Source organism: Xiphias gladius, chromosome 8 (assembly GCF_016859285.1).
Source record: "Xiphias gladius isolate SHS-SW01 ecotype Sanya breed wild chromosome 8, ASM1685928v1, whole genome shotgun sequence".
Classification (NCBI taxonomy): Eukaryota; Metazoa; Chordata; class Actinopteri; order Istiophoriformes; family Xiphiidae; genus Xiphias; species Xiphias gladius.
Window position 1 is genome coordinate 21,309,861 of NC_053407.1, and position 26,653 is coordinate 21,336,513.

A 26,653-nucleotide genomic window follows, 5' to 3' on the forward strand; every position below is an offset into this window, starting at 1 on the left:
AGACAAAAAAAAAAAAAAAAAAAAAATTGCACCATGATTTTGAATTTCTGAATGCTAATGAGGTACTATTGTTAAAGGATAAGTTTGGTGATATTCTATTTTTTTTTTTTAATAAAAGACCGAAAGCGACTATGAACAGATCCCACTTACAGTAACCTGTTATATCTTATTCCTCTGAGCCATAGACCTAGACCGTTGTCCAAAAACTATTAAAACACATCAGTGAGCCGTTTCACTGGGCAACATGTTCCTTCTTCACAGCGGACATGGGCTCTGTAGTTCAATTTTCAGTTGATTGTAAACACCGTCCTGCTGCTAAATACTCACTAAAGCACCTAATTTGTATTAATCCAATGCTGGAATTAGTGCTTAACAAATTTATTATTTACTGTTGCTTGAGTAATGTTTTTAAAATCCACAGCTACAAAGCCCAGTTTTCTTAGGAATTTATATAACCTTTTTAAAAAGGGAATTATATATTTGTTACCAGTTTTTAAACCTACAATAACTGATATATTTTCTTATTTTCTTTGTTGTTTTTGGCCACTTGGGGGCAGGGGAAACAAGCTGTAAACACAACACTGACATATCTAGGACGGCAACTGACGAGATTATATTCGTTATCGATTAATCTGCCCATTGTTTTCTCAATTAACCGTTTTGTCTATAAAACATCAGCGAAGAAAGCTCATCCCAATATACTAGAGAACAAAGTGACGACATCAAATGTCATTTTCTTTTCAAACCAACAGTCAAAAACCAGAAAATATTCAATTTACTATAATGTAAGACCAAAAAAAAAGCTGGAGCTTTAGACATTTCATCACCTTTTAAGTTGTTATCTCAAAACTGTCAGCAAACAGTTACTTATTTAAACAACCAGCAGCTATGGAGCATCATTATGATTCATTTGGAGTCGTGTTTGTGTCCACCTGATGAATTTAAGTCCTGTATTCCCTCTCTTGTAGCTGTGTTTTCAGTCTCTACCAACTCCCGAGGGAAACATCTGGCTCTTAAGCTGATAAAAGCTCCACTTTGGGCCACTGTACTATATCTCCACTATCACCAGCTGGCCTCTTAACTGTGTCTGTCTGCTGTTTGGTGCTGAGCAGGCGGTGTGCAGTTGAGATGTTTCGTTGAAAACCGCCTGCCTAATGAGAGCGGTGAGAATCAAGAACAGAAGTAAAACAGTAACGCCGTGGGCAGTAAAACCAGAACAAGGAGTTAAAAGATGCTAAAATGCTACAGACAGCTGAGAGGAACTGCAGGGTTGGGTGATAATTCCCCATAAAGTCATCACTACAAGCAAACTCTTTCAGTAACAAGCTGTCACGTGATCCATTAATCACGTGACTACGTGATCAATGGCCGCTTTAAAGATATAGCCGCTTTAAAGATTTGCGTCTTCAGCAGGAACCAAGGGGCTTTGGGCTGAGTGACACAGACACGGTAGAGAGGTGGGAAAGCACTGAGAGGTGGACCAACACGTTGTTGGTTGACAGTAATAAAAATATAGAATATCACCAGCATCATCCTTTCACCTGTTGTGTCTGAGCGGTTCACTAGAGCCAATGATGTGTGAGAACAAAAAGCCATAACTATAAAATCGCTGCAGGGTAGTCAACCAAAAAACGATCCATGAGTCCAACACGGTGGCTGTTTTTTCCAGTCCCTTCTTCTTCACTCTGCCTTCTTGTCCTTGACGTCCGGTCCACGCAGAGCCCTCTGTACGTTGCTCCACACCTCCGTGTACAGCAGCGTACCCAGGAAGACCACGGCCGTGCCCACCCAGTGCCAGGCAGTGAAGGGGTTTTGAAAGTACATGATGGAGAAGATGAGGCTGAGGAACTTCCTCAGCGTCACCACCAGGGTGACGGTCAGCGAGGCGCACTCTGTGGTCAGAATGAAAACGCCACGGATGCACACGTACCTGAAGGAACTGGTTAAAGTCTGCAACGGGACTGAGAAAATGGAAAAAAAAAAAAAACCCCTAACACTTAAAAGTCCCAGACTGCCATCATTATTACTTTGTTTACGGGTATGTTGATTTCTTCATGTATTGTGAAGGTTTGTGTGTGTGTGTGTTCTGCAGTGTACGAACACATTATGATCAGAAAATACACGTGTAGCATGTGAGATAGTTGACAGTTTCAGTGGTGACAACAAAGTAATACATTTTCACTACTTTATCATAGCGTTTTTCAGTATTTTTCCTTAGCCTGAGGAAGTTTTTTTTCTATTTAACAAAATATTCATGCTGTATTTAACTCTATATAACTTTTCGATGTGTCAGCTGTTAACGATGCCTATAACAGACTCAGCCGTACAAGAACTTTGTCCGGATAAAACACTGTGAGGGCTGAAATGGGAAAGTTCCTCGATTTACACAAATAAAGATTTAAACTAACCGCGATCGATGCAATGCTTTATGACGCTGCTGCTGTGTGTACTGAATTTTGATAACCGGTCCTAATTCTGACGACTCAAAACGAAGGAGTATGTCCACTTATGGCCCCTCGTCACACGCTGAATATGTCTACTGTCTGAGTTGTGAGCAGTTAATGTACAATTGGACTTTTCCATCTCAAGTTGTTTCATGTAAAAAACAACTTGGTGGCACAAGGAGGTAAAACTATCAAGTGTTTCTTTAGAGGAAAGTAAAGATAGAAATGTATCATTAAAAAATGTTTTCTTCTTTTCTGTTCTCTTAAATCATGTTCTGACCCTTTGTTGATGTTAGAAACCTCTTGAATAAATATGAGGAGGTATATCTAGTACACATAATATCAGCCTTCCTTTCTTTTTTTTTTGGCAGGATACTGTGTGATGACGTTGATCAGCAGGTAGAACCACATAATCGGCACGGTCAGTCCGACCACAGGAACAACTACAGGAGCTGCAAGGAGAAGATTTTTTATTTACATCAGTGAGCACAGACGTGCGGTCACAAAACACACACTTTCCAACCACAACGTTTTCCTGAGTGAATCGCTGGGACTCACCGCTCTGACTGAAGTGGACACAGTGGTTGTAGATGTCTGCGGAAAGAAGCAGGAAGCCCGGCAGAGGCAGGCAGTGCTGAGAAAGACAAGAAAAAGAGGTGGAAAGAGTTTTCTACATTATCCAACTTGCTTTAGAGGACTATAAAACATTTAACAGAAGACAGGAGCCTAAATGAAGCTTGGAGATTCCTGCAGAAGAAGATGTTTTGTGTGTCGTGTCCCGCAAGGCAAGAGCTAGCAGAACAGAAAACTCACATTATAGAAGAGAGCCTCTTTGGAGTGTTTTCCATACTGCTTGTACAGCGTCTCCTGGAAAATGCCCATCCTGGCAGACATCAGCAGAGCAAAGGTCAACATGGCGATACCTAAGAGAACAGAAATTACATTCATATCTATATCGCTGGTTGCTAGTATTAACTCTGACCGTGTCTATCCATCCACCTATCACAGAAAGAGATCTATTTATTTTCATTTCATTTTGTTTTTTCAGGGAAAATGCACATTAATCAGCATCACTGTAAATGTGCCAGTGTTAGCCAAACGGCTCATTTTCAACTGTTGTCCCTCGTCCAGGTGGTAAAGCACCAGTGTGCGGGATCTAGTGACATCTAGTGGTGAGGTTGCAGACTGCAACCAACTGAATACCACTCCCCACCTTCTTCCCTTTCCAAGCGTCTAGGAGAACCTACGGTGGCCTTCAGGTAACATAAAAACATGTAAAGGCCCTATATAGAGCCAGTGTTTTGTTTGTCCGTGGGCCACTGTAGAAACACGGCAGTGCAACATGGCAGGCTCTGTGGAAAAGGACCCGCTGCCTACGTAGATATGAAGGCATCGTTCTAAGCTAACGAAAACACAACGATTCTTAGTTTTAGGTGATTAATCACTAATAAAAATATAATTATGAATATAATGTTCCATTTCTGCCAATAGATCCTGTAAATCCTACACACTGGGCCTTTAACTTAGTCATTAAATCAACTAAGAGCTGACAACAGTTGGTTGGATGAGTCAATCATCAGAAAATTAACTGGAAATAATTTTGATTGATTTTTTTTTTTTTTTTTTTTTTTAAATCAAGCAAAAATACCAAACATTCTCTGGTTCCAGCTTCTCAAATGTGCAGATTTGTAATTTTCTTGTATTACATTGCAAATCGAATATCTTTGGGTTTTAAACAGTTGGTTGAAAAAAAAAAAAAAAAAGCAATTTGAAGTCACCTCAGGCTCTGTTAAGTTGTGGACATTTTCAACATTTTTTGTCAATTTATTGACTGAGCATAAAACAACAACAACAACAACAACAACAACAACAACAACTAAACACATCAGGACCTCAATAGATAATGAAAGTAATTGTAGCCCTAGTCCAAATGAAATGTCATTTTAAAGAGCTTAGGACCCAAGACCCACCTATAAGCCAGCGCACAAAGGCATAAAATCCCTGGTCCTCTGATCCCTCATCGGCCACATTCTGCAGAAGCAAAAACCACAAGTAACAAAAAGCACGTGCGAACAAATTACAGGTCAAGGTCAAAACTGTGTATATTCAAAGAGAAAACTGTCTTGGATTGAAGAAGATTATATTGCATGACAACCAGCGACAACGTGTGGAGATGTGACTTGTACGAGACTCACCACCTGTTTGGCAGACATGATGGTGCAGATGAAGATACCAGCTGAAACCAAAGCTATAGACAGATATTTACTGGCTGAATACCTGCCGAGGGAGAAGGTGGGATACAAATTACTGAAATAAATATGCACGCAGATGTACTGTGATGGTGCAGACTGGAAGAGCTCTGGGGCAAAATATTTGTCATTCGAGGTTTCGAGCTGTCGGAGGAGGCAGCGATACCTTTTCTTCAGGATGATTATTCCCAGGATCATGTTAGCGATCAGTGATCCCTGCAAAGAAACAAGCAGCAGGTCAACCACGGAGATTAGACTGAAGAGGAGGTGAGGGATGGAGGTCGTGTGGTAACAGGAAACATTTAAAAGTGAAGGTGTGAAAGGCAGTAATCCGTACTGATCTGAAGATCATGTGCAGCGGCATGGCGATGTTGAAGTTGAGAGCATAATTGTTGATCACACTGACTGTGAAGAACATCGTCACCATGATCACGTAGTTACTAGAGAAAAAAAAGAGGCTTGTTTTAGTGTCTGTTCATCTTTTCTGCAGAAGGAAATCTAAGCTCCATCAACCGGTCAATTTTGTTTTTATTTATTTATCTATTTTTACCTGATAGGGATCGCTGGTTTCTTCCTACCGAAGTTTGTCTCAAAGAGGAAGCCTTCAAATGCAATGAATACAAACTGAGCGAAGGTGACGATGTTGCCGCATCCTGGAAACTCTCTAAAGAAAGAAGAAAACAATGACAGATTCAGTTAAAAGGTCTCGTTAAAATTTTTGGGAGCTATAATCCAGCATGTGTATACTTTCTACTTCTACTTTTTATTTTCTCCACACATTGCCCAGCGCTATTTCTACGCAGAGAGCGAAGGAGATATATCTGAAGGAGGAGTAGGATAGTTGGGTTATGGTTTTGAGATTAATATAGTGCAACATTTTCTGGTTCCTGCTGCTCAGTTGTGAGGATTTCCTGCTTTTTTTTTGGTCTTATTTGATAGTAAACTGCAGGTTTTGGACTGTTGAACCGAGCAAACAAGCAATCTGAAGATACCATCTTGGGCTCTAAGAGACTGATGAGCATTTTTGCTGTTCTGTTGATCTAACTAATCCTTTCAGCTCCATGTGTGTACATATACTGTATATTCATACTTCATATACATATGTATATATACACACACTGAACAAAAATTACATTTGAGTAATTTCTATCCCATTTTATCAAGGAAACGTTTTCACACAAAGCACTGGGAGGAAAATTACTTTGTAAATATGGCTTTTACCTGCCTTTCATCCTTTTATTTGTGTTGTATGATAAATGTGGGCTAGTTCTTAACTTTTGCCTTCACACAGTCCCTTTAGAAGAACACTTCATGAACATTACTTATGCTACACAGGCTCAAAGCTACTTAATAGGGGTTACATTAGCCCAGAAACTGTTAACTTGCCACCTCTGAAAACACGGCTCTGCGTCAAACCCAGCGACTACTCTTGCTATGTGGACACAGTAACAAAATGCTGCTGCAGAGGGGAGGTCACAACAACATTAAGTAACAGCTGTGAGAACTGTAATGTAGTAAAGTCCATTCACAGTCTTAAGTTTTGACACTGACCTTACGAGCAGCTCCAGAGACACCACATTGCTACAGCATCCGACAAAAACAAGAACAATGGCGAAAACTGTCCCCATGGTGATTTACTCCTGGGGAAAACAAAAACAAACAAACAAAAAAACTCGGTGTAAAATGTGTCACTTTACGAGGCAGGTTTCCGAGCGGTGCATATTTGCAAACGCGCAGCGTTTCGTTTTTTGCAGAGAGTCTTCCTTCTTCCACACAAACTCCGGCTTCGGCTGAACACGTCTGAATCTGAGACTGCGCTTTTCGTGACTGCCAAGCGCTCATGGGAAATGTCGTTCGCCGGTGACATCACGGAAAAAGTTACGCAGTGTCCTCAACGTTCTCCGTATCCAAGACAACATTGCAGATGAAACACACATATATTATTAGCAGGAGTAAATATTAACGAAATATAAAAAACAAAACAAAACAAAACGAACAAATAGTTTAAATTATTTAGTTAACAGTGTAATCCCTGCGCCGTTGTGACGCGCGGACGTTCGAACGTGCATTCGTCAACAGTTTAAAAAAAGAAAAGAAAAGTTGATGAGGTCCCACTCTGTCCGAATTTATGGGCACCACAAACCGCTGAGAAGCGGATAGAGCAGGGATATTGCTCTATATTGCTCATTCCGGGGTGGACCTCCACAACAGTCCGTGCAGTTCTTGCCCAAACACTATTACATGGAGTCACAACAGGGTTTTCTGTCAACTGTCACAAAGAAATACTCGGTTCACTCATGCTTTGAATCTGAAAAAAAAAAACACTGACACGGACAGAGGCCTGTGCCATGAAACAGAAGTTAACAGGGTTTTTTTTGCACCAGATTTAAGAAGGTTGCGGGTTTTACTTTTTTTTATTATTATTATTTACTGAGAAGGTTTACTAAGATATTTTAATTGCACATACTAAATTATATAAGGTGGTAGGACAGGCTCAACCCCCTGCGACCCTGAATGTAGTACTTGGGATAGAAAATGCACGGAGGTTATATCCTGCCATCCTACATATCCCAGTGATATTAAAGCCATACAGTGTTTTTAAATTCACATCTGTTTACCTTTGACCTCTGTTGACTGTTTGACAACCTCTAGACTGGAAAGGAACTCGGAGCTAAAGTTACCGGGCGTAGAACTTCTATGTGATTGTAGTAATGAAGAGTTCTGCCAAACTGCATATTTTTTGGAAAAACACGCCGGGAAACTGGCGGTTTTACTCGTGCTTTACGCGAATCAAAGGCAGAAGTAGAAGGTTTAACCTATTGATTGAGAAATGTGTTCACGGCGGAAGTTCATGTGCGGGTTTTCCGCAGGCCTTGTCCCTGCTGCCTCCAGCAAATCTGCCCATTAAAACGATTAGGTTGTGATGTGAGTGAACGCAACGTGAAATAAACGCTGGCCCGACGAGAGCGACACGTGGCAGCTGTCAGATAAAAGTAGTGGAGGAAAAGTGCAAAAGAAGAAAACAGAGTACGAGTACAAGGTAGAAAGGAGGTCTGTGGGGCGTGAGGGGCGGACACGTAGTCGCAGGCCGTTGACGCAGCCTGCCTACATAGACGATCGTTGGTCGGGCTACGTGATTACGTGGGCTCCGGAGGACGTGGCGCAAACCAGCCGCTAGCGTCGCCCTCGCCGCCGCCGCTGGGGCATCCACAGTGCAGTCGGCGCCAGCGTCAGGAGCAGCGGGCCCCGATCCGTCACGAGCCTCGCGTGAGCCGCTAGCTTCTCCCGGTGCTGCCAGGATGATCTCCCTCACGGATTCGCAGAGTAGGTCCCGCCTGCTGCCCTTCGTCCTCCTTTGTCATCGTCGTCCCCGCGTAGAACCCGGGTTCAGCCGAACGCGAGAGGCTAAACGCTCAAATACTATTGGCCGAGAGCACCGCGACGTCACGTATCGCGACGTCACTGTAAAGTATTTAAAATAAAGAAGTGATTAACTTATTAATAAATTTCTGATTTAAATTATATATTTCTCCATTATAACATCCTTAATTACGTGTATATATATTTAACTTAGTTTTTAACACATATATTTTATATACTAAATTAAATTTACACTGTCCTACACTATTAATTGTCCAGGCCAATAGTTTTTAATTAGTTCATTCGTTGATCAATTAGTTCATAAAGCGTGAACACACAATGACTTATTAATGCCTTTCACAATTTTTATGGTCTTTTAAATTGTGTGTTTTTGTTTTGCAATTGAGAAACTGATCAACAGATCAATTTCTAATGGGGTTCATCGTGAGATTCAGTCATTTTTTTTACTCACGTGGTTCATATCTTATTTCATATAGTTTTTTCCTTATTAAGTTGTACGGCGACTCTCATTTTGCCCTCTATAATTCGCAGCCAGTAGTGTAATTCCTATTTTAGAAAACCTTCATATTTGTTTCATATCAGTTTGTTTGACCCCGTTAGTGTCAGTTTCTCCCTAGATTTGAAAACTTTATTTAAATAATAGTTTACAACGTGGGATGTAACCACGTGCACATACTAACAACTCCTTTGTCTCTCAAACTCTAAAGAAATCGGGATGGGGCTGACAGGGTTCGGTGTGTTTTTCCTCTTCTTTGGGATGATGCTGTTTTTCGATAAAGCTCTCCTCGCCATCGGAAATGTGAGTTGACCAATGACGTCACCGCGCTGTCAGACATCTCCCTTGTGTCGTCTGAAAGATGTCGGACTTGTGATGCTCTGTGTGCCTCTGCTTGTTGTACAGATTCTGTTTGTCTCCGGTCTGTCCTTCGTCATCGGCCTGGAGCGCACGTTCAGATTTTTCTTCCAGAGACACAAAGCAAAAGCCACCAGTTTCTTCCTGGGAGGGGTGTTTGTGGTTCTGATCGGCTGGCCGATCATTGGGGTCGTTCTGGAGATCTACGGTTTCTTCCTCCTATTCAGGTAAGCTCAGACAGAACGAAGACAAACCCGTTGTCATCGTATTCTTTGATTGATGTGAATTGTTTTGGGTCTCACCTCGTTCTCTTCAACAGGGGATTTTTCCCGGTGGCAGTGGGCTTCATCAGACGAGTGCCTGTGCTCGGGTCTTTGCTCAGTTTACCGGGGATCAGTACCGTAAGCATCAATGTCGACCATTAAACCATGCAAACTGAACTCACATTTAAATTATTAGAGAGTTAAAACTTGGTTGAGACTGATAACTCTTCACAAATAACATTTACTCACCTTGTAAAGTGTGTTCATACAGTTGAAGGACTTTTTTGAAAGCGTTCTGGTGCGTATCAAACATCCTATATTTGACAGTTTAATCCTGAAAAACACTGAATTTACAAGCTGTCGACGACAAGTTAGGCCTCAAAGGCAAACAGTAATTAAAGATGAACTTTGTGAATAATTATTTGTGTAACAGCTATTGCAATTCAGCACAGTGCAACAATTATTTTCATTATTCAGTTATTCCGCCGATTATTGTCTTGATTAATCGACTGATCGTTTGGTCTGCAAAATGTCAGAAAAGTGAAAAAAAAAAGTGACATACGATAGGAGGCTTTTACTGAAACGTGAGCGCTGACAGTCGTTCTCTTGTGTCGCCTAAGAAAAGCGTCTCTGTTGTACTGAGCGCGGCCTCATGGGACTCCCCTCTAAGAGTCTGTTGTCTGTCTTCATGTCTCCATAAAGACAGTCAGTGTTCGGGATCAGTTCTCACAACATAATTCCTTTAATGTTGCTCTCTGGTGTGTGTGGTGTATTGTACTGTATTCAGCACACCAAACATTTTGCAAATCTTGTGCCTCTCTGTGTTTTCATATAAAAACCCCATCCCGTCTTTAGGGAAAACGTTCTTTTCCGTGGTTTGCAAAGTCTCCCGGCTCATGATATCCAAGCTCTGATCCTGTCGGCCTCTCTTAAACGATCTCTTTATCCCTCGCGCCAAAAATCCTGCTCTCACATGTTGCTTTATCACCATGATTTTTAATGAACCTTCAGATAACTACAAAGTCGTAGCACACCAGGAAGTCTTTCTGACTTCTGAGAAATCTCCCACGCTGTCAATCCAATGTGCTCAGTTCGTTATCAACGTTTTGGTCCTTAGACCTTCGTCAGGTAAAATATTCCCCTCAGGACTTTTTGGTTTTAAATCAACCCGCTCACTTTTCAAAATCCTGTTTTCGCCGCCCCTCACTTTTATTATTTCAGAACCAAGTCTGTCAATAAATAAATCAATAAATAAATGAAGGTAAGGAGTGGTGCATCGATTGATTTCCAGTTTTTTGGCCCTGGGTTCAGCCTCTAAGGCTGTATATGGGCTGTAAAGAAAAAAATATAATCAATATTTCTATTTATAGTTAATAATCTCCTAAAAAGACCCTAGAACTTAACATCAGTAGTCTTTGTAGTGAAGACACTTATACAACAATATATATCCGAAAGTTAGTGTTAGTATTTTCTTATAGATAAGAAGATATATAATTGTTTATTTCTGAAAGCCAACATACGCCCTTGCTTCTGACAGATGCAGAAGCAATTTCCTCTTGTTCTTCCTCTGAGCTTTAAACTTTGCATTGAATATTTCTGGGTAAGTTGTAAAACTTGCAGCTCATAAATAACCCTGGATTGTTTTCTCTTTCTTTTTCAGCTGGTCGACAAAATTGGCGAGAGCAACACTATGGTATAACAGTGGGTTGTTTCAGTTTCAGTATTTATCAAAGCTTCTAATAGTTACTGTATATTTTGGTCATTGCCACTCCAGAACTGTGAATCCAAACATTTTTTCTGCACAAAAGACACTGGTTTATTGGTTTATTTGTGGACATTTGACTGACATCAGGAAGTTTCCTCCGTCAGAAGGAAACACTTTTGTATCTGACTGCAACTGGACAAAGTTACCAAGAGATTTTTTTTTCATTTTAACGGTTGGAAGCAGGTTTCCTTCTTTTTTTTTTTTTTTTTTTTGTATGATTCCAGTCCGATATTTATGGACTGATAATTTGGGACCACTGGACCAACTCAGCGGAGAGTCTGGAGCCTTTTGTAGCATCCACTCCTCCAGATTGTGTGCCTAAACAGTCACTGAGAGCATTTTTGGGTTCCTCTGTGAAGTGTTACTGGAATTTTGTACTTTAAAATAAATAAGGTTGAGCTGAATGTTACTTAGGCAAAGAAACCTGAACTTGTTGTGGAAAGAGTTCAAGAGGCTTGTTGTGGAGATGTTTGACCCTAAATTTTGTAAGTGCATACTTGAAATAAAGTGTGTCTTTTATACTTTTGTTGTATATTTTTGCAGCAGGGATCGCAGTTTTAAATACGTCACCTGGGATATTTAATGCGTCGCTGTTCTTCCCTTTTTACTCTTTAATTACACACCATGAACAAGGTTGTAAACACCTTATTTCACAAACTTTTTGTTTCCCAGTGTTGTACCTTAAGCTACCCAGCATTCACAAAAATACTCGAGAGTTTAATTTATTTCTTATTTCCACTGAATATCCAGTTTTTACACCCTTGTTCCTCAGAGTCTTGTTTTCTTCCTCTCTACCTACATTTACAACAAAATTACACCGTAAACATGGATGGATTGATGAACAGTCCGACTGGGCACAGGCCCAAAGGGTCAAGGTTCCCCCTAGGCCTCGCCTGGAACATGTCGCTGAAAGAGACACTGCCGACCACAGTGAGGCATAATACGCCTACAAAGAGACACATACCAACTACAAAGAGATGCGAAACAACCACAAAGAGACACAACATGACTACAAAGAGACACATAATAACTACAAAGAGACACAAAATGACCACAAAGGATGCAGTTGTTTTGCGTTTCTTTGTGGTCATTTTGTGTAACTTTTGATCCAGATGTCTTGCTCTTACTGTATGTAGGAGTAGTTGACGGGCGTGTTGTCTTATAATCTGACTGTAAAGCATGAGCTGTATTATAAGGTGTTACCAGTACTTTCAGTGAACACAAATAAATCTCTCCTTCTGCACTCGAAGAGTGCACTATGGTTACTTCTATAGTAACTCGTAAGACACATGCAGCTTTTTATAGAAAGCATCAACAAATGCGCCAACAATTGCAGCTTTTTCACAACCTTCAGCCGCAGGTGTCTACACCCACATACAAGCTGTCATCACATCAGCTCCATTCATAAAATCTCATCCTGCGGTGACCTGCTGCAGAGACTCTGCTGCCGCTCACGGGAGTCTGACAAAAAGTTGAAGTCTCCCTCGTGTCTGTGATTAATGAGCAGTGACAGTTTCAACGGCACCTGTCACTGCCGTCAATTGAAAAATATAGTGTGACGTGATTAAGCCGCCTATCAGCCTCAGCACTGATGTTGATAACGAGATGGTTTGCCTCTTTTTTTTTCTTATAATGTAACAGCGGTGAGGAGGACGAAGCACAAAATCAAACACTTGATCACAGACCGCAGCGCGTAGGAGAGCAGAGAGAAAGGATCATTAACGGTAAGCTGTCATCATTAATAATATATATTTTACTTTAAGTCCCCCTATTTAGCATTCAAACACAGTATATAAACAATCAATAATGGTTAGAAAATAATATTTTGAAAGATTGTTTTTTGCAATGTCTCTTTCTAAGTGCTTGTAGTGGTGCAACACCTGCTGTGTTATTGTGCGTGTTTTGTTAAGTTGGTTAAGATTAAAGAAAAAGTGGTTAAGTGTGTGTTTTTCGATCATTTACTATTTATAATGACCATATAAACATTAAAATATGGGTTATAGCGCACTATGATGTAGTTGTAGGCAGAAAAATGTTTTGAATGTGTTTGTTTGACTAAAACCCATAGGTGGAGGCTGGTGTGAAAAGATGAATGAATAACAATATAGGAAAACACAGCTGCGATAATCTCAAATGATAGTATAAATGATAAAACATAAATAAAACCTTGTAATATATAATTACATATGGAAATGTCTACATTATAGTGTGTCATGAATAATTTATTAAATGTTTATATACTGCTTATTAATACTAAATTGGGGCAATTAAAATACCAACTGATGGATAAATATAGGTTGATACCTCTTCGTTACTTCTGTTATTAGTCGTTGTACTATTGTTACTTTTAATTGAACTGAATGTCATTACAGAGTTCAACCATGTCTCTCATAGTCACATTGTTTGTGGTGACACTGGTTACCCAGTGCTGGACAGCGCCACAGGTGAGTGAAAGCTCATTTTTCTTTCTCCCGTCTTACGCCGAATTTAATCACGAACGTGTAGAAATATCAGTGTGAGATTAAAAGACTGTATCGATGGCATCATTTTTCAGCGGAGAAACTGGACCCCTCAGGCCATCTTATACCTAAAAGGAGCACGTAAGCGCACATTCAGCACAGTGAAGAACTGGCTTGTTATGAGCTGTCCTTTCAAATTAAGAGAAGTGAGCGCTGAATGCTGATCCTTTGCAGAGGGACACCGCTCAGTGTTGGAGCGCGCCAGCAGAGACGAAGAGGGCACTTTACATTCAGGTGAGTGATGATATAATATGATGAAAAAAAACTGAAACAAAACCATTTAATTTCAGTTTCACCATCAGGCAAACATCCAATAATTCAGAGAAAGAACGTTATACAAGCAGTGGTGTTGTATTATATTGGGCTCTTTAAAGCCTCTATCACTTTCTAAGAAGTCAGCCTTTATACAGGGTTTATAAGTTGTAAATAAGAACTTTATTAATGCTTGATACATTTTTTACTAATCCTTTATAGATCAGTTGTAAGCCAGGACAACATCTGGGTTGCCAGGTTATGAAATTTCTCTCTGGCTAGAGTTGATCTTCCTCCAGTATGACACTTTTAGCTGCAGACCATCTGGACTACAATTTATTTACTAACTATTTATTCACATTACAACTGCAGACATAACAAATAATTGTAAAAAAATGTAAATGAATGATTAATTGATCTTTTTAATTGCAAATGACTTATTAACTTCTGGCTTATTTGCGAGTGAAAAACACAATCCATTAAAAATGACTTTATTTACATGTTTAACTGCAGTTTTTTAAGAGAAACAATTTATTGACATTTATCACTGCAGACTTGACTGTTAATGACAAGAAAGAGGGATGTTTAACAAACTGGCAACAAAAGTTTCTCCCGCAAATGGCTTATAACTGATCTATACAGTCTTTACAACAGTTTGATACCAAGTTGTTTTTCTCACAACAATTAATTTCAGCACATTTATTCCAGCATTAGACCAGACACTGTTTGGCTGATCCTGAAAAACATGTCCATATGTTTGTATGTTATTTCTTTCTAGGACTTTGCAATTTCGTGCTTCATTTTCAAATGTCTTTACTCTGCATCTCTGCAGTGACTCACAACTGGAGCAGCGATGGCCTGGGGTTGTCTCTGGCCTCATCCATTCTCCTGGGGCTTCTGCAGCCTGCTCTGGAAGAAGGTAAAACCCTGAAAGCCATCACCAACATGCTGCCCGACCATCATCTATGATATAAGATTTTGTTTTTTTCCAAATCCTTCTTTTATCTACCTTCTTCCTCAGGTGGAGGCACTTTAGATAATTACTCTGACGGGCAAGAGCTGAATTTGTGAGGTCCTATCAGAGATCATGTCTACACTTTTATCTTCTTTTCTTAAATTGTTTCATTTTCATGTATTTATTATGTTTTTCTGTACATTACTTGTTGCTTTTTTCAAGTTTACTTGTAATTAAATGAACTATATAAATAAAATGACCATGCCTGTGAGCTGTTATTGTTAAATTCTGAGCCATATGTTCAATTTTATTGTTGGGCTGAAGTGTTTAGATTTACAGCGTGTGTTCGGCACAGCAGGGATTTCCTTTCACGTTGGTACAGCCTGTTAAGCAATTAAACAATATATATATATAAAAAGAAAGTCTGTCAGCAACAGTTAAGTCATTCTCACCACATAGTGATTAACACCGGGATAAACATCATCACGCTGTCTACACTGGGGTCACTAAAAGAGGTGGCCCAGTGAGTTTTATTGGGAATGGCAGCTTGACCCAGCCATGACTGGGTCAAACAGAGGTCAGCAGCTTAGATGAAGAGGAGTCAAGGGTTTAATACTGTTTTTTTTTTTTTTTAGACTGACATAAATCAGAATAAAAGTACATTTGTACATGTAAGGGCTCCTAAATGAACAATTTTCTATAAAAAGCAACTATTTAGTTTTGGAAGATTACTGACTGGAGGTTTTTACATGTATACTGTTTCCTTTAAAGATCTTGTGCAAGAAATGCACAAGCAGAAGAGCAAACCTGTCAGCCAAGTATGCAGCCTAAGTTCAGTCGACTCATAATTTTTGAAATAACCTACAGTGCAGAGATAACATGTACACTCACAGAGCACTTTATTAGGAACACCCATACACCTGCTTGTTCATGCGATTATCCAATCAGCCAATCGTGTGGCAGCAGTGCAATAAATAAAATCCTGCAGATACAAGTCAGGAGCTTCAGTTAACGTTCACATCAAACATCAGCATGAGGAAAAAAAAAAGTGATCTCAGTGACTTTGACTGCAGCATGGTTGTTGGTATTTTTTGAATCTGCTGATCTGCTGGGATTTTCACACACAACGGTCTCTAGAGTTTTTACTTAGAGTGGTGTGAAAACCAAAAAATGAGTGAGCGGCAGGTCTGTAGACGGAGACGCTTTGTGGGTGAGAGAGGTCAGAGGAGGATGGCCAGACTGGTTGGAGCTGACAGCAAGGGCAACGGTAACTCAGATAACCACTGTCTACAACTGTGTTGAGCAGAAAAGCATCTCAGAATGAAAAACACGTCAAACCTTGAGGCGGATGAGCTACAACAGCAGAAGATCACATCGGGTTCCACTCCTGTCAGCCAGGAACAGAAATCTGAGGCTGCAGTGGGGACAGGCTCACTAAAACTGGACAAAAGTAGCCTGATCTGATGAATTTGGATTTCTACTGAGGCAGCAGATGGTAGGGTCAGAATCCGGTATCAACAGCATGAATCCATGGACTCAACCTGCCTTGTGTCACCAGTCCAGGCTGCTGGTGATGGTGTAATAGTGTGGGGAATGTTTTCTTTGGAAACTTTGGGCCCTATAATACCAATCAATCATGGTGTGAATGCCTCAGCCTATCTGAGTATTATTGCTGACCATGTGCATCCTTTATGGCCACAATTTACCATCTTCTGATGGCTACTTCCAGCATAACAATGCACCATGTCCCTTAGCAAAAGTCATTTCAAACTGGTTTCATGAACATGTCAATGACTTGGGTGGACTTCAACGGCCTCCCCAGTCACCAGATCTGAATCCAATAGATCACCTTAGGGATGCGGTAGAATGGGAGATTCACAGCATGAATGTGCAGCTGACAAATCTGCAGAAATGATGTGATGCAATCATGTCAACGTGGACCAGAATCTCAAAGGATTGTTTCCAACACCTTATTGAATCCGTGCCACAAAGAACTGAGGCTGTTTTGGGCGCAAAGAGAGGAACTACCCAGTATTAGTATGGTGTTCCTAATAAATTGCTCAGTGATTGTGTGTATAAATTATATTTCACAGTAGATTTGGACTTCACCACTGAATAACTGAACAAATGCACTTCTTGTTCAAGCATCAACAAACTTTATTACACATCAAAGCAACATAAGTGACAAATGGTACCACACTGCAACACAGTCAAGGACAAATGAGTCAGAGCAACATTTCACTCATTTGGTCTCCAGCGAGCAGAAGTAAAGAAACGCTGACATCTACAGCTACATCTGACGGGATTAAATCTCCGTACATATACCTGTGACTCTACAGAGGGCATAGGGTTGAAGGTGCAGAAGGTGGAGCTGTCTGGTTTCAGTGACTGTAGAGTGATGGCAGGCCATAAGCAGTCAGGAAGATGAAGCTATCCCGCCACCTGCTGGTCAGTTAGACATCCTGCAAGTCCTTCTGGATGTCCCACAGTGTGTTGGCACTGGCCTGCAGTTGGGCCACCTCGTCATCTGTCAGGGTCATGTTGACCACGCTGGCAACACCCCCATTGTTCAGCACGCAGGGCAGACTAAGATACACCTCATCAGTGATTCCATACATGCCCTGTCGATCAACAAAAAACACTTTTGTATGAGCATGTAGACATCTATGAAACAAAGATTAGAGCCACCAGAGATGTGATCACAACTGCAAAGAATTCAACTCATTATGCCCATATTTACAGTGAGTGAAAAATAGGAAAGTTAACTCGTTAGTCAAAAATTAAAACTGAAAGCAAATGCTTGAAATTAAATGTAATTATAACATCAGGTTTAAATGTGACACTTTGGGGAAAAAAAATTTGAAAGGTTTGTTACTGAGAACTTGACTTAATTTAAGAAAATCAAACCAGAATTGATAAGAATAAAATGTAATTTTGAGTTACAAGCAAAATTCAGTATTCAGATTTAAATCTAAGTCAGTCATAATCAATTTATAATAATGGGATTTTGCTTTTTTGCATTTAAAATTCACAATTCAATTTTAACCGATGCAGTTTAAGAACAATCTTTGCTGTTACTAGCCTTTTTTCACTAACATTACAAAAATTATTTGTTGTAGATATTAGCCCGTAAAAGCTTTTAAAGGAAAAGCTATAGCTTGGTTTATGTTTATAAATGCATGTGTGTGCAAATCCAAAAAAATTTGTTAAGTTTTAGTTTCTGTTCAGAGGTGTAAAATGCATGTGAGAAGGAATATGTGTATGTGTGTGTGCGTGAACATTATTTACCTTCACCATGGTGGAAACGGGATGAATCCTTTTCATGTTCCTGATGAGGCTCTCTGTCAGGTCAGCTACACTCAGACCGATGGCCCAGTTGGTGTAACCCTTCAGTTTGATCACCTCATAAGCACTGAGAGACACATGGACACAACTTAAAACACCAAAAACTAACTTTGGACTGTTTAATGTTTTGACTTATTACCGTTATTTGATTTGAAATGTAACAAAAAAAAAAACGATGTGAGGTGTTAAAAATAAACTCATAAAACATAAGAGCACTCTTAGAAGCAGATTTTGCATCGTGAATGCTGCTTTTTTCGTCAACGCCAATGAAGGATACAGACAGAAGGAGAGTTGAATATTTAATTTATGTCTAATCCTTGATTATAATACAATCTCACTTTTCAAATCTAATTTCCAGGAAAAAAAAAACAAACGTATTTTAATACCAATAAAAGACTAGTTCATACATGACAGGATGGCAATGTGGATAAATTAAATAATTAATTATCACTTTGCCTCTGTTTTTGATATGTGAAAATTATTATCAAAATATTCAAAATCAGATGATATAAAGTTTAATTAATCTGTAACACCACAGAGACTAATGATTTTTAGTATTTTACTGGAGTAAGATCCTATGAATTCAAGAAAAAGTTTTGATTACATTTGAGTTTAATGTAATATTATCATTCATTTAGAGGTGAGAACAGTGAACGAAAATATCCATATATGAGTATTTGGTCACAATACGATTACATTATTAATCAAGGAAATGTGAGCAACCTAAGTGAACTCTGGCCTACCTGTCCACCACCATCTTGTGGGTCTCTTTCCAGTTCTCATCGTCACAGTCGTTGCCGATGTCCGGGTTTAACGTCTGCAGGTTGACTCCAGCTACGTTTGTTCCACTCCACACAGGCACTAAAACACGTTGAAACCATCACCCTCCTTTCAAAAACTTAAGACATGATAGTGATAGTTTCTTTGTGCTTGCTCACAGGCAGTTAGTTCAGGAGGGCTGACAAAAAACAAATGCCACAAATCCTCACCACTGGTGTCTCCGTGTTCTCCCAGGATCCATCCGTTGAAGCTGCTGGGGTGGATTCCCAGTTTGTCGGCCATCAGGAAACGGAAGCGGGCTGAGTCCAAGTTGGTGCCGCTGCCGATGACGCGGTGCTTGGGAAGGCCGCTGAGTTTCCAGGTCACATAAGTCAGCACATCCACTGTTGAAGGGAGTTTTTAGCACTATTGTTTTTGTGTGACAGTAAAGACAGAGTGAAGAAATTGTGTTAGACAGCACCTGGGTTGGAAACCACAATGATGATGCAGTCTGGGCTGTAATTGACGATCTGGGGGATGATGTGCTTAAAGATGTTGACATTTCTCTGGACCAGGTTCAGCCTGCTCTCCCCCTCCTGCTGACGGACTCCAGCTGTCACCACCACGATGCGGGAGTTTGCTGTCACAGAGTAATCTGTCAGAGAAGAAGAAGAAAGAGGAGTGAATTCGTCGGGATGGTAAAAAGGGCAAAAGCTCACTTTCAGATTCCAATCTAAACCCTTGTATCTTTAGACCATCAGTGAATCATATTTGATGCATAAAAAAACTTTTTGTAAATTTTTACAGGCACAAAAAAGTGGTCAGAGTGTTTGCCAGTCAGCTGCACTCTGAAAATACCCGAACTGTGTTTATCAAGCTAAGAGTGGGTTCTGAGATTTAATTTCTTGGCATATCTAGGATATAAACTTGCCTTTGTCTGCAACTATTTTGGGGGTTTTGAGGAAGAGGCTGCCGTGCTGCAGGTCCATCATTTCTCCTTTCAGCTTGTCCTCCATCACGTCCACCAGGGCCAGCTCATCAGCCAGCTCCTACACACATCAGGCAAGGTCAGAGCAAACCACATGACAATGCTTCACCTCGCAGTAAACTCATTCACCAACATAACTGCTTTTCAGGGGGGGTTTACCAGTTGAAATAATGTCAATAGAGAGGTTAAAGCTGTTAACAGTACCCGACCCATTGTTGTCGTATGGCCTCCCACTTGCACACGGTTTCTTTTAAACTACAGCTTTTCTGCATGTATGTGCTTCCATAAAGCCACGTTATATGTTCTTTTGGTTGTGTTTTATAGATTAAGATTTATAGTTCATCACAGATAAAGCCCAATTACTGAACTAATAATATTTTACTACAGGTAACTACTCAATGAAATATATGAGACAAGATGGAAATTCATATAAAACAAGATGTACTTGTAACTGGTCTTAAATCAAATAAAAACCTGATCATACAAATATATTTACTTGCTTAACTAACGTTGTACCTTGCTACTGTGCAAGTAGTGACATGCTTTGCATATATACATATACATATATACAAACATGTATGTTTGTATATATGTATATACATATATACATACATACATGTTTGTATATATGTATATACATATATACATACATACATGTTTGTATATATATATATTTGTGTATACACACACACACACACTTATATACTATTTATATACTAAATCTATGATTTCATTTAGTATTTTGCAGTCAATGTTTTTAAACTTGTATTTGTATTAACTGCATTCGTGATATTGAAGTATGGAATTTAGCTAATACCTAATATACTACATCTTTTCTCTTTGTATGAGATTAATGTTTTTTTGTACATGGTCCCTGACAAATAAATGTAATAAACTAAACTAAGTAATTACTACTGTTCACAAAGGAAGCTGCTGCCCACTTTCAGCTGAAGAAGAAAAGATGGGCTGAACTGCTTTCGTAGAAAGTCACTTTAGGTTTTCCCTTTTGATGACAAATTATTTTTCTGCCATTGTCACCACACCTTAACAAGGACAGCGTAGGGATAACACCCAGATCAGACACCAAGAGATCAGTAATCCGGTGTCAGTCTCGGAGGATCCTGGGTAATACCCCCTCCTGTGACAACAGCAGGCAGGAGGGTAATCTGAGCAGAGGCAGAACCAGTGGGGCTCTTACCCTGAGCAGGATGCTGATAGCACAGGCCATGCCAACCTGGCCCACGCCCACCACTGTCACTTTATTCCTGGGGGGCTCAGGAGGACCGCTGAAAAGCGGGGTGATCAGCTTCTGCAGGATTGAGGCCATTTTAAATGCTGAGAAGTGTAAACGAAAGAAGAAAGGGAAGAAAACAAGAGAGGATTATTCCTGGTCAGGCATACAGTGTCTGTTTGTTGTTGATAAGTGATAAACATCTCACACAGAAACACCCGAGGCAAAAAGTCCTGCACCCAGAAAGCAGGCAATGTGCTCAAACTTCATAAATGCTGCATTCATGATGTAGAAAGTTATAGTCAGTGTAGAGGGATTACAAATTAAGCCTGACATTTATCTCAGTAGCACTAATGGAAGCATGACTTTCTCCGTTATCTAGATCCATCACAAGAAAAAAAGAAAACACACAGACTGAGCTCACACACACATTATCCTTCTGCAGAGTTCACCTTCAAAAGACGCGTAGCTACAGACAAAAACAGCAGCAATACTTGCATTGTTCGGCGATGCTCCGAGCTGCGAGGTATAAATACCACCATGTAATCAGCATGGCAAACTGAATAGATATCTAAGTTGTGTTTCCACAGAGCTGTGTACACCCCGCATCCACAACAACTCCCAGAGTCACTGTATGTGCAGTCCAGACAGTCGAGGCAGGTATCCGGGCAGCTGCAGCTGCAGCGGTAGCACAGAGCACATGTGACTCAGGGCCGGACCGGGGAGCTGTGAGCTGCACACAGCTCCACTCCTCTCCCTCCACCCTCCTCCCCAAATGGGAGGATGGAGCAATATAATCGGATGCCCACTTGACTGACTGCAGACTGTTAAAGGAGTTAATGTAATCCCTTAACGCTCCTTCCATCTGCTTCACCTGCACTACAGATGAACATTAACCTTGTATCTAATAGGATGTCTCTAAAGAACAATAACAACTGTTTTCTATTTTTGATTATTATACATTTATTTAATAAATTATGGTAATCCTAATTCTCTCTCTGAGATAAGTACAGTATTATGCATTAGACTTTATTGCAACTATGATAATGCCATTGTTAAATAACGATAGCCAGAAACAGAATCTGAATTATATATGATTTAGTAGTCAATGAATATTTTGCTCATTATACCTTTGGGAATGGTTTAGTATTGGATGCTGCACATCGTAAATGCTGAAAAGCAAGAGGCACTGATACTCAGACATCTGGATAATTAACCCATCTCTAAAGGAGGTAAAAGACACTGTGTATAAAGACCCACTGAAAGTGCATTGGGGAAACTGTATATTCATTAATCCTATGAAACTGGATGGCCAAGAGAAAGTGTTGTGCACTCCAAGCATGTAAACATGAGTCGTTAATGACATTGCTTAGCCTGCAAGGGGGGGACAGTAGTTTTCTTGACTTTTCATTATCCATAATAAATACCCATTTCTCCGAAATGGTTGATCATTCAGTACCTGAAAAAGGTACCTGACTGATCAAGTAACAGGAGTATCATCAGATCATTGCCTTCTTATGCAAATATTGTAGAAAAGACAGTTGTGTAGCAATCTGTTGAATGTTTGTATGTGGCAGAGACAGGGCCAATCACACTTGAACTTGAACACAGACAGTCAAAGTGGAGAAGTGAAGACATTCTATTATTTGAATCTGGTGCATAGGTAATTATATAACTGAGGGTAGCAGGTATTCTTACTGATAAAGCCACAGATCAAACTGCAGAGTATAATCCATAAACATTTAAAAATTCTACAAAGTTCCATTTTTAAAAAGACTGTTATACTATAGGATTCAATAAAGAATATTGTCTACAGCCTTTTGCTAATTAATTTTCAAAATCTTAATATTCTTTTACTTTTACTTATTTTTTAATTATTTGATGAGCCACAAAGTGCCATATAAAACCACATTTCAAAAAAATAACATCCTGCCCTACACATGCTTTACCTGAATAAGTATGTTATTAACGTATTTGAATTTCTTGTTCTTGATAGTATAGAAAGAAAGTTTGCTTTGAGTGATGCAGATGATGGTTTTGTCGTTGCGTCTGGAGATAAGCAGTCAAAGTTGAAGCTGTCAACAACTACTGTAAAAACAACTGTAAGCAGACCCGCTTCTACATTGTGGATAAACTGATTACTAAAATAAATGTGACTTGCAGTTCTATATGGGCTAAGCAGGATCTGAGCTGAGTATGTTCAGCTGTTGCTACTTGATACAGAAAAGTTGGACACCTTTACTTTCTCCCCAAAAGACTAGTTCAGCATAAAGTAGATAAATACAAAAAATAAACACAAATAAACAAAAAGCAAAAAACAACCCAAACTCACTCTAGATCTGTCAGCCTCCAAGAGACCTCTCAAATCTACACAAAATGAAAACATGGCTGTTCACCTGTTGTCTTGAGGGTCCAGCTAGTTTGAGTATAAATTCTTGTCCTTTCTCCAACGCTACAGTAGTACTCACCCTTGGTGTGCTGTACTGTGTGCCGGCTCCTCTTCCTGCTGTGCTGTCAGGCTGCAGCCTACTGGATTTAATTGACTAAGCTGCTCCATCCCCTACAAAGTCTCAGTTTGGCACTCCAACGGTAACCCCGGTCAGCTTATACAATGTTCACTGACAACAACGCACATCTCCTGTTAAATAACAAAAAAAAAAGAAAGACGGTTTATAAGCTGTTCCACATACCACATTGAGAAAGGTTGTTAATAATATGAATCACAATTATGATTATCGTTTATTATTGATTATTAATAAGTGCCTGCTTTATAGCTTCTATGCCCTGGTTGAGGACCAGTGAAGGCTGTTTCACACTAAAACAACTCTAGCACCTGCAACTGCAGAGCCAGGGAGTTGCTGGGAGCTGCTCCAGAACAGGTGGATTTAGGGTGTTTGTTTAATATAGACAGTGTTACTACAGACAACAGGTTTTGAAGCTGAGTTTTTTACTCACCCTTGGATCAGAGCACTGCTGAGCTGCATTTCTTCTTCAATGCAACACCACTGAGCCAGCAAAGGGGAGAAACAATCTTACAGCGCAAGCACAGCAGGAAAAGACAGTAAGACAACTAGACAAGCCTGGTATCTGATTAGCTGTGAAGAGCAGCTACGCTCAAGATCGCTATTAGTCTTTTATTAACTACGTATTGGCTTTTAGTATTTACTAACAATCAACCAGTTATGAAAAATTTCCTTACTAACCACAGCTACAAAGGTCTTCAAAAAACTTTTTTTCCCGATTACAATTGTTTGAAATTAGCTTTTATTTCTCTAGAAACTACAATAATACTGGCTACACTCAGGAGCTGCCAACTCACTAGAAAGAATATAATTAATTTAGCGTCCCATGGTCTAAGTTACAAAAAAAGAATACAGGAGACACAATTTATGGTTTTTCAAATGCAGAGGCTACATTTGCCTCTTTCATAAAAAAACATGGTGTAGTGCCCCAGGTGAGGGAACTTTTAACTATCTACAAATTCACCTGTCCATGGAGGAGGGGAGGTCGTGTTGCTCAGGTCCTATCTGTTTAGTGGCACCTGGAAGTTGCTCTATGTCCCCCCAGATCATATTCTTAATATATTTTTCAAATCTATCTTTAATTCTTTAATCCTGATTGTCCATATTATAAATCTAATTTGTGCTCTATTCTGTGTACACGACATCTACTCCATGTCTTTCCGTCCTGGAAGAGGGATCCTTTCTCTGCTGCTCTTCCCGAGGATTCTTTCATTTTTTTGGGGGTGGGGGGCAGTTTTTCCTAATCCAACCTGAGGGTCTATGGTCAGAGATTATAGACTACAAAGTCCAATGAGGCAATTTTTTTTTATATTGGGCTATATAATTAAAATTGACCTGGCTAACAGTAAGGCCACAGTCATGCACATTCTGGTATTTCCATTAAATGGAAAGACAGTGGGGATCATCCACATTGGCCTTCAGGTACAGCAATAAGGCAGCTCTTTTTTGCTCAGCACCTGGCGAAGTGTGAGATACAGTAGATGTAACAAGCAGGGCAAAAAAAGATTATATTTACGTGGGCTCAGCTGAAACATAAAATTAAATCTGCAGAAAGTCTGCAAGGAACTTTAGGATGGTAGGAGAGACTTGAAGTGTTAGCACAGTGTTGTCCACTTCAAATTCGCTGTAAACAGTGGAAACGCACAGGGGTGTGTATTCTGCCCTGCTGGGCCTAACAACAGCTGCCAATTTAGACTCCTGTCCTCAACAGCAGCCGCCACATCCGAGATCGAGAACATCGGGCTTGTGATGGCACTTAACGTACCTGGTCAAGCTGTCCCATTTCAGGTGTGCGGAGGCCACGATAATAGAAGGAAAATTTGCACGGTAAGAAAACGCTGAGTGATTGGCAAAGCATCTTCACTGACTCGAGTAGCCTTTTCAACGGCTATCTTAACGTGAGCTAGCACTTGTAACGTTTATATAGTTGGTAACGCTAAGCTAGGTTAACCCCTATCTTAAGTGTCAATTTAGTAGATGAAAGGTAGCTGCGTTGAAAACGAAAGTATTGTACCAAAATATCCGTAGGCTCAAATCATTCGCGGAACGTTACGTATTGTATTTGTATTGTATTGTAGTTTATACTCATCAAACTAACGTTATTACCATAATTTTACCGAAGACGAGAATGTCTGTTGATTTAACCGTTTTTTTAAACCCAAGACACGGGTACGTTCGATTATTTCTCCCCGGTCTCCCGCTGGCCTGGTACTGTCTGAACTGCAAGCGGTCTACATTCCGAGCCCCACCCGCCAGGACTATCGCGGTTGCCGTATTCAGTGCATACGTCGACTGCTTTGTCAGTAACGTTAGACAGGGATAACACTTTCCACAAAAAGTCCCCCTATTTAGTATGTTTAAGCAGGATATAAACATTTAATAAATGGTTATAACACACTGTAATGGTGTTGTAAGCAACTATAAGTGCATATTTAAGTTTTTATTAACGTACAGTAGTTACCAGCAATAACTTCTCATATGAAGGCATATTTTATATTTCGTGTTTTACCGTCAAGTCTTTCATTATTGTCTGTACAGCAGCCTCAACTTCCGGGTGTCCGCATGAGGAGTTATAGTTTTTAAATAATTAATTAAAAAAAACATGTTTACAATTACATTTTAGTCTGTTATAAACCATTTAATCAATACTGCGTATAAATGCTAAATAGGGGGAACTCAGTGTTTCCTTGAAGACTTGATCATCTACTTTTTTTGCTAATTATCTATATGGTGTGGCCTTCTTCTTGGAATTATTATACTATACTATTTTTAAGGATGTGTGTACACCTTGCCATTGTTTCCCATTCAATTTCTTAGGGCGTTAAAATCAACTGAAATTAAAACCTGGTTGAGATATTAATGTAATGTTTAATAATGAACATCACATCCCCTTTCGCTTTAAAACACATTTTTTAAATTTTCTATATTACCCCATTATGATTGTTTGTGAATACTAGTCATGATGTTCACCATGATAACATCTGACTATCGAGTTTTTCAAAATTCCTTATAAGTATGGATCGCTTGGGAAAATAGTAGCAATGTGTTGCAATAAATTAATGAAAACATCCAAAAATACTGGTCGACAGTTGTCCAGACAGAGCTACAGAAGAGAAAGGAGAGAAGA

The 26,653-nt window shown here is 39.8% G+C and overlaps 4 protein-coding genes across 12 annotated transcripts; 2 read left to right on the plus strand and 2 right to left on the minus strand.

Moving 5' to 3' along the window:
• Nucleotides 1-34: 34 nt before the first annotated feature.
• On the minus strand, nucleotides 35-7,823 carry slc35b4 (solute carrier family 35 member B4). Of its 2 annotated transcripts, XM_040132453.1 has the most exons (11): nucleotides 7,312-7,823; nucleotides 6,245-6,333; nucleotides 5,244-5,357; nucleotides 5,031-5,133; nucleotides 4,860-4,909; nucleotides 4,640-4,721; nucleotides 4,415-4,475; nucleotides 3,258-3,367; nucleotides 3,003-3,078; nucleotides 2,821-2,896; nucleotides 35-1,930 (listed from the first exon to the last, which is right to left on the minus strand). In XM_040132453.1, exons 2-11 carry the CDS (start codon nucleotides 6,319-6,321, stop codon nucleotides 1,681-1,683), a joined length of 999 nt encoding a protein of 332 aa, XP_039988387.1. In that variant the 5' UTR covers nucleotides 6,322-6,333; nucleotides 7,312-7,823; the 3' UTR covers nucleotides 35-1,680. The 2 variants fall into 2 exon arrangements, with proteins under 2 accessions (XP_039988387.1, XP_039988386.1); XM_040132452.1 differs by lacking the exon at nucleotides 7,312-7,823 and having other exon boundaries at nucleotides 6,245-6,736.
• A 37-nt stretch (nucleotides 7,824-7,860) lies between these two features.
• Nucleotides 7,861-11,476, plus strand: golt1bb (golgi transport 1Bb). The gene is made up of 5 exons (XM_040132454.1): nucleotides 7,861-8,017; nucleotides 8,782-8,873; nucleotides 8,976-9,154; nucleotides 9,247-9,328; nucleotides 10,851-11,476. Exons 1-5 carry the CDS (start codon nucleotides 7,993-7,995, stop codon nucleotides 10,887-10,889), a joined length of 417 nt encoding a protein of 138 aa, XP_039988388.1. The 5' UTR covers nucleotides 7,861-7,992; the 3' UTR covers nucleotides 10,890-11,476.
• Nucleotides 11,477-13,336: 1,860 nt separating this feature from the next.
• Nucleotides 13,337-14,797, plus strand: LOC120792887 (spexin prohormone 1-like). Its single transcript, XM_040132272.1, has 5 exons — nucleotides 13,337-13,399; nucleotides 13,510-13,555; nucleotides 13,649-13,708; nucleotides 14,559-14,645; nucleotides 14,748-14,797. Exons 1-5 carry the CDS (start codon nucleotides 13,337-13,339, stop codon nucleotides 14,795-14,797), a joined length of 306 nt encoding a protein of 101 aa, XP_039988206.1.
• Nucleotides 14,798-16,857: 2,060 nt separating this feature from the next.
• Nucleotides 16,858-25,752, minus strand: ldhbb (lactate dehydrogenase Bb). Of its 8 annotated transcripts, none has more exons than XM_040134163.1 (10): nucleotides 25,633-25,752; nucleotides 23,960-24,009; nucleotides 23,473-23,642; nucleotides 20,972-21,108; nucleotides 19,717-19,834; nucleotides 19,267-19,440; nucleotides 19,016-19,189; nucleotides 18,770-18,887; nucleotides 17,970-18,093; nucleotides 16,858-17,302 (listed from the first exon to the last, which is right to left on the minus strand). In XM_040134163.1, the coding sequence occupies exons 4-10, from the start codon at nucleotides 21,098-21,100 to the stop codon at nucleotides 17,135-17,137; spliced, it is 1,005 nt and encodes a 334-aa protein (XP_039990097.1). In that variant the 5' UTR covers nucleotides 21,101-21,108; nucleotides 23,473-23,642; nucleotides 23,960-24,009; nucleotides 25,633-25,752; the 3' UTR covers nucleotides 16,858-17,134. The 8 variants fall into 8 exon arrangements, with proteins under 8 accessions (XP_039990097.1, XP_039990094.1, XP_039990093.1 ...); XM_040134160.1 differs by having other exon boundaries at nucleotides 23,960-24,035; XM_040134159.1 differs by having other exon boundaries at nucleotides 25,292-25,752.
• Between the last annotated feature and the right edge of the window lie 901 nt (nucleotides 25,753-26,653).

Coding starts and splice junctions, on each gene's coding strand:
- slc35b4 (XM_040132453.1), bottom strand. CDS start 6,321: ATGGGGACAGTTTTCGCCATTGTTCTTGTTTTTGTCGGATGCTGTAGC. Junction 4,476..4,639: donor TCATGTCTGCCAAACAGGTG/GTGAGTCTCGTA, acceptor TTGCTTCTGCAG/AATGTGGCCGATGAGGGATC. Junction 3,079..3,257: donor AAGAGGCTCTCTTCTATAAT/GTGAGTTTTCTG, acceptor TGTCTTTCTCAG/CACTGCCTGCCTCTGCCGGG.
- golt1bb (XM_040132454.1), top strand. CDS start 7,993: ATGATCTCCCTCACGGATTCGCAGA. Junction 8,874..8,975: donor CTCTCCTCGCCATCGGAAAT/GTGAGTTGACCA, acceptor CTTGTTGTACAG/ATTCTGTTTGTCTCCGGTCT. Junction 9,155..9,246: donor GGTTTCTTCCTCCTATTCAG/GTAAGCTCAGAC, acceptor TCTCTTCAACAG/GGGATTTTTCCCGGTGGCAG.
- LOC120792887 (XM_040132272.1), top strand. CDS start 13,337: ATGTCTCTCATAGTCACATTGTTTGTGGTGACACTGGTTACCCAGTGC. Junction 13,400..13,509: donor AGTGCTGGACAGCGCCACAG/GTGAGTGAAAGC, acceptor ATCATTTTTCAG/CGGAGAAACTGGACCCCTCA. Junction 13,709..14,558: donor AGAGGGCACTTTACATTCAG/GTGAGTGATGAT, acceptor GCATCTCTGCAG/TGACTCACAACTGGAGCAGC.
- ldhbb (XM_040134163.1), bottom strand. CDS start 21,100: ATGGCCTCAATCCTGCAGAAGCTGATCACCCCGCTTTTCAGCGGTCCT. Junction 19,835..20,971: donor CTATCAGCATCCTGCTCAGG/GTAAGAGCCCCA, acceptor TGATGTGTGTAG/GAGCTGGCTGATGAGCTGGC. Junction 17,303..17,969: donor CCGTTTCCACCATGGTGAAG/GTAAATAATGTT, acceptor GTTGATCGACAG/GGCATGTATGGAATCACTGA.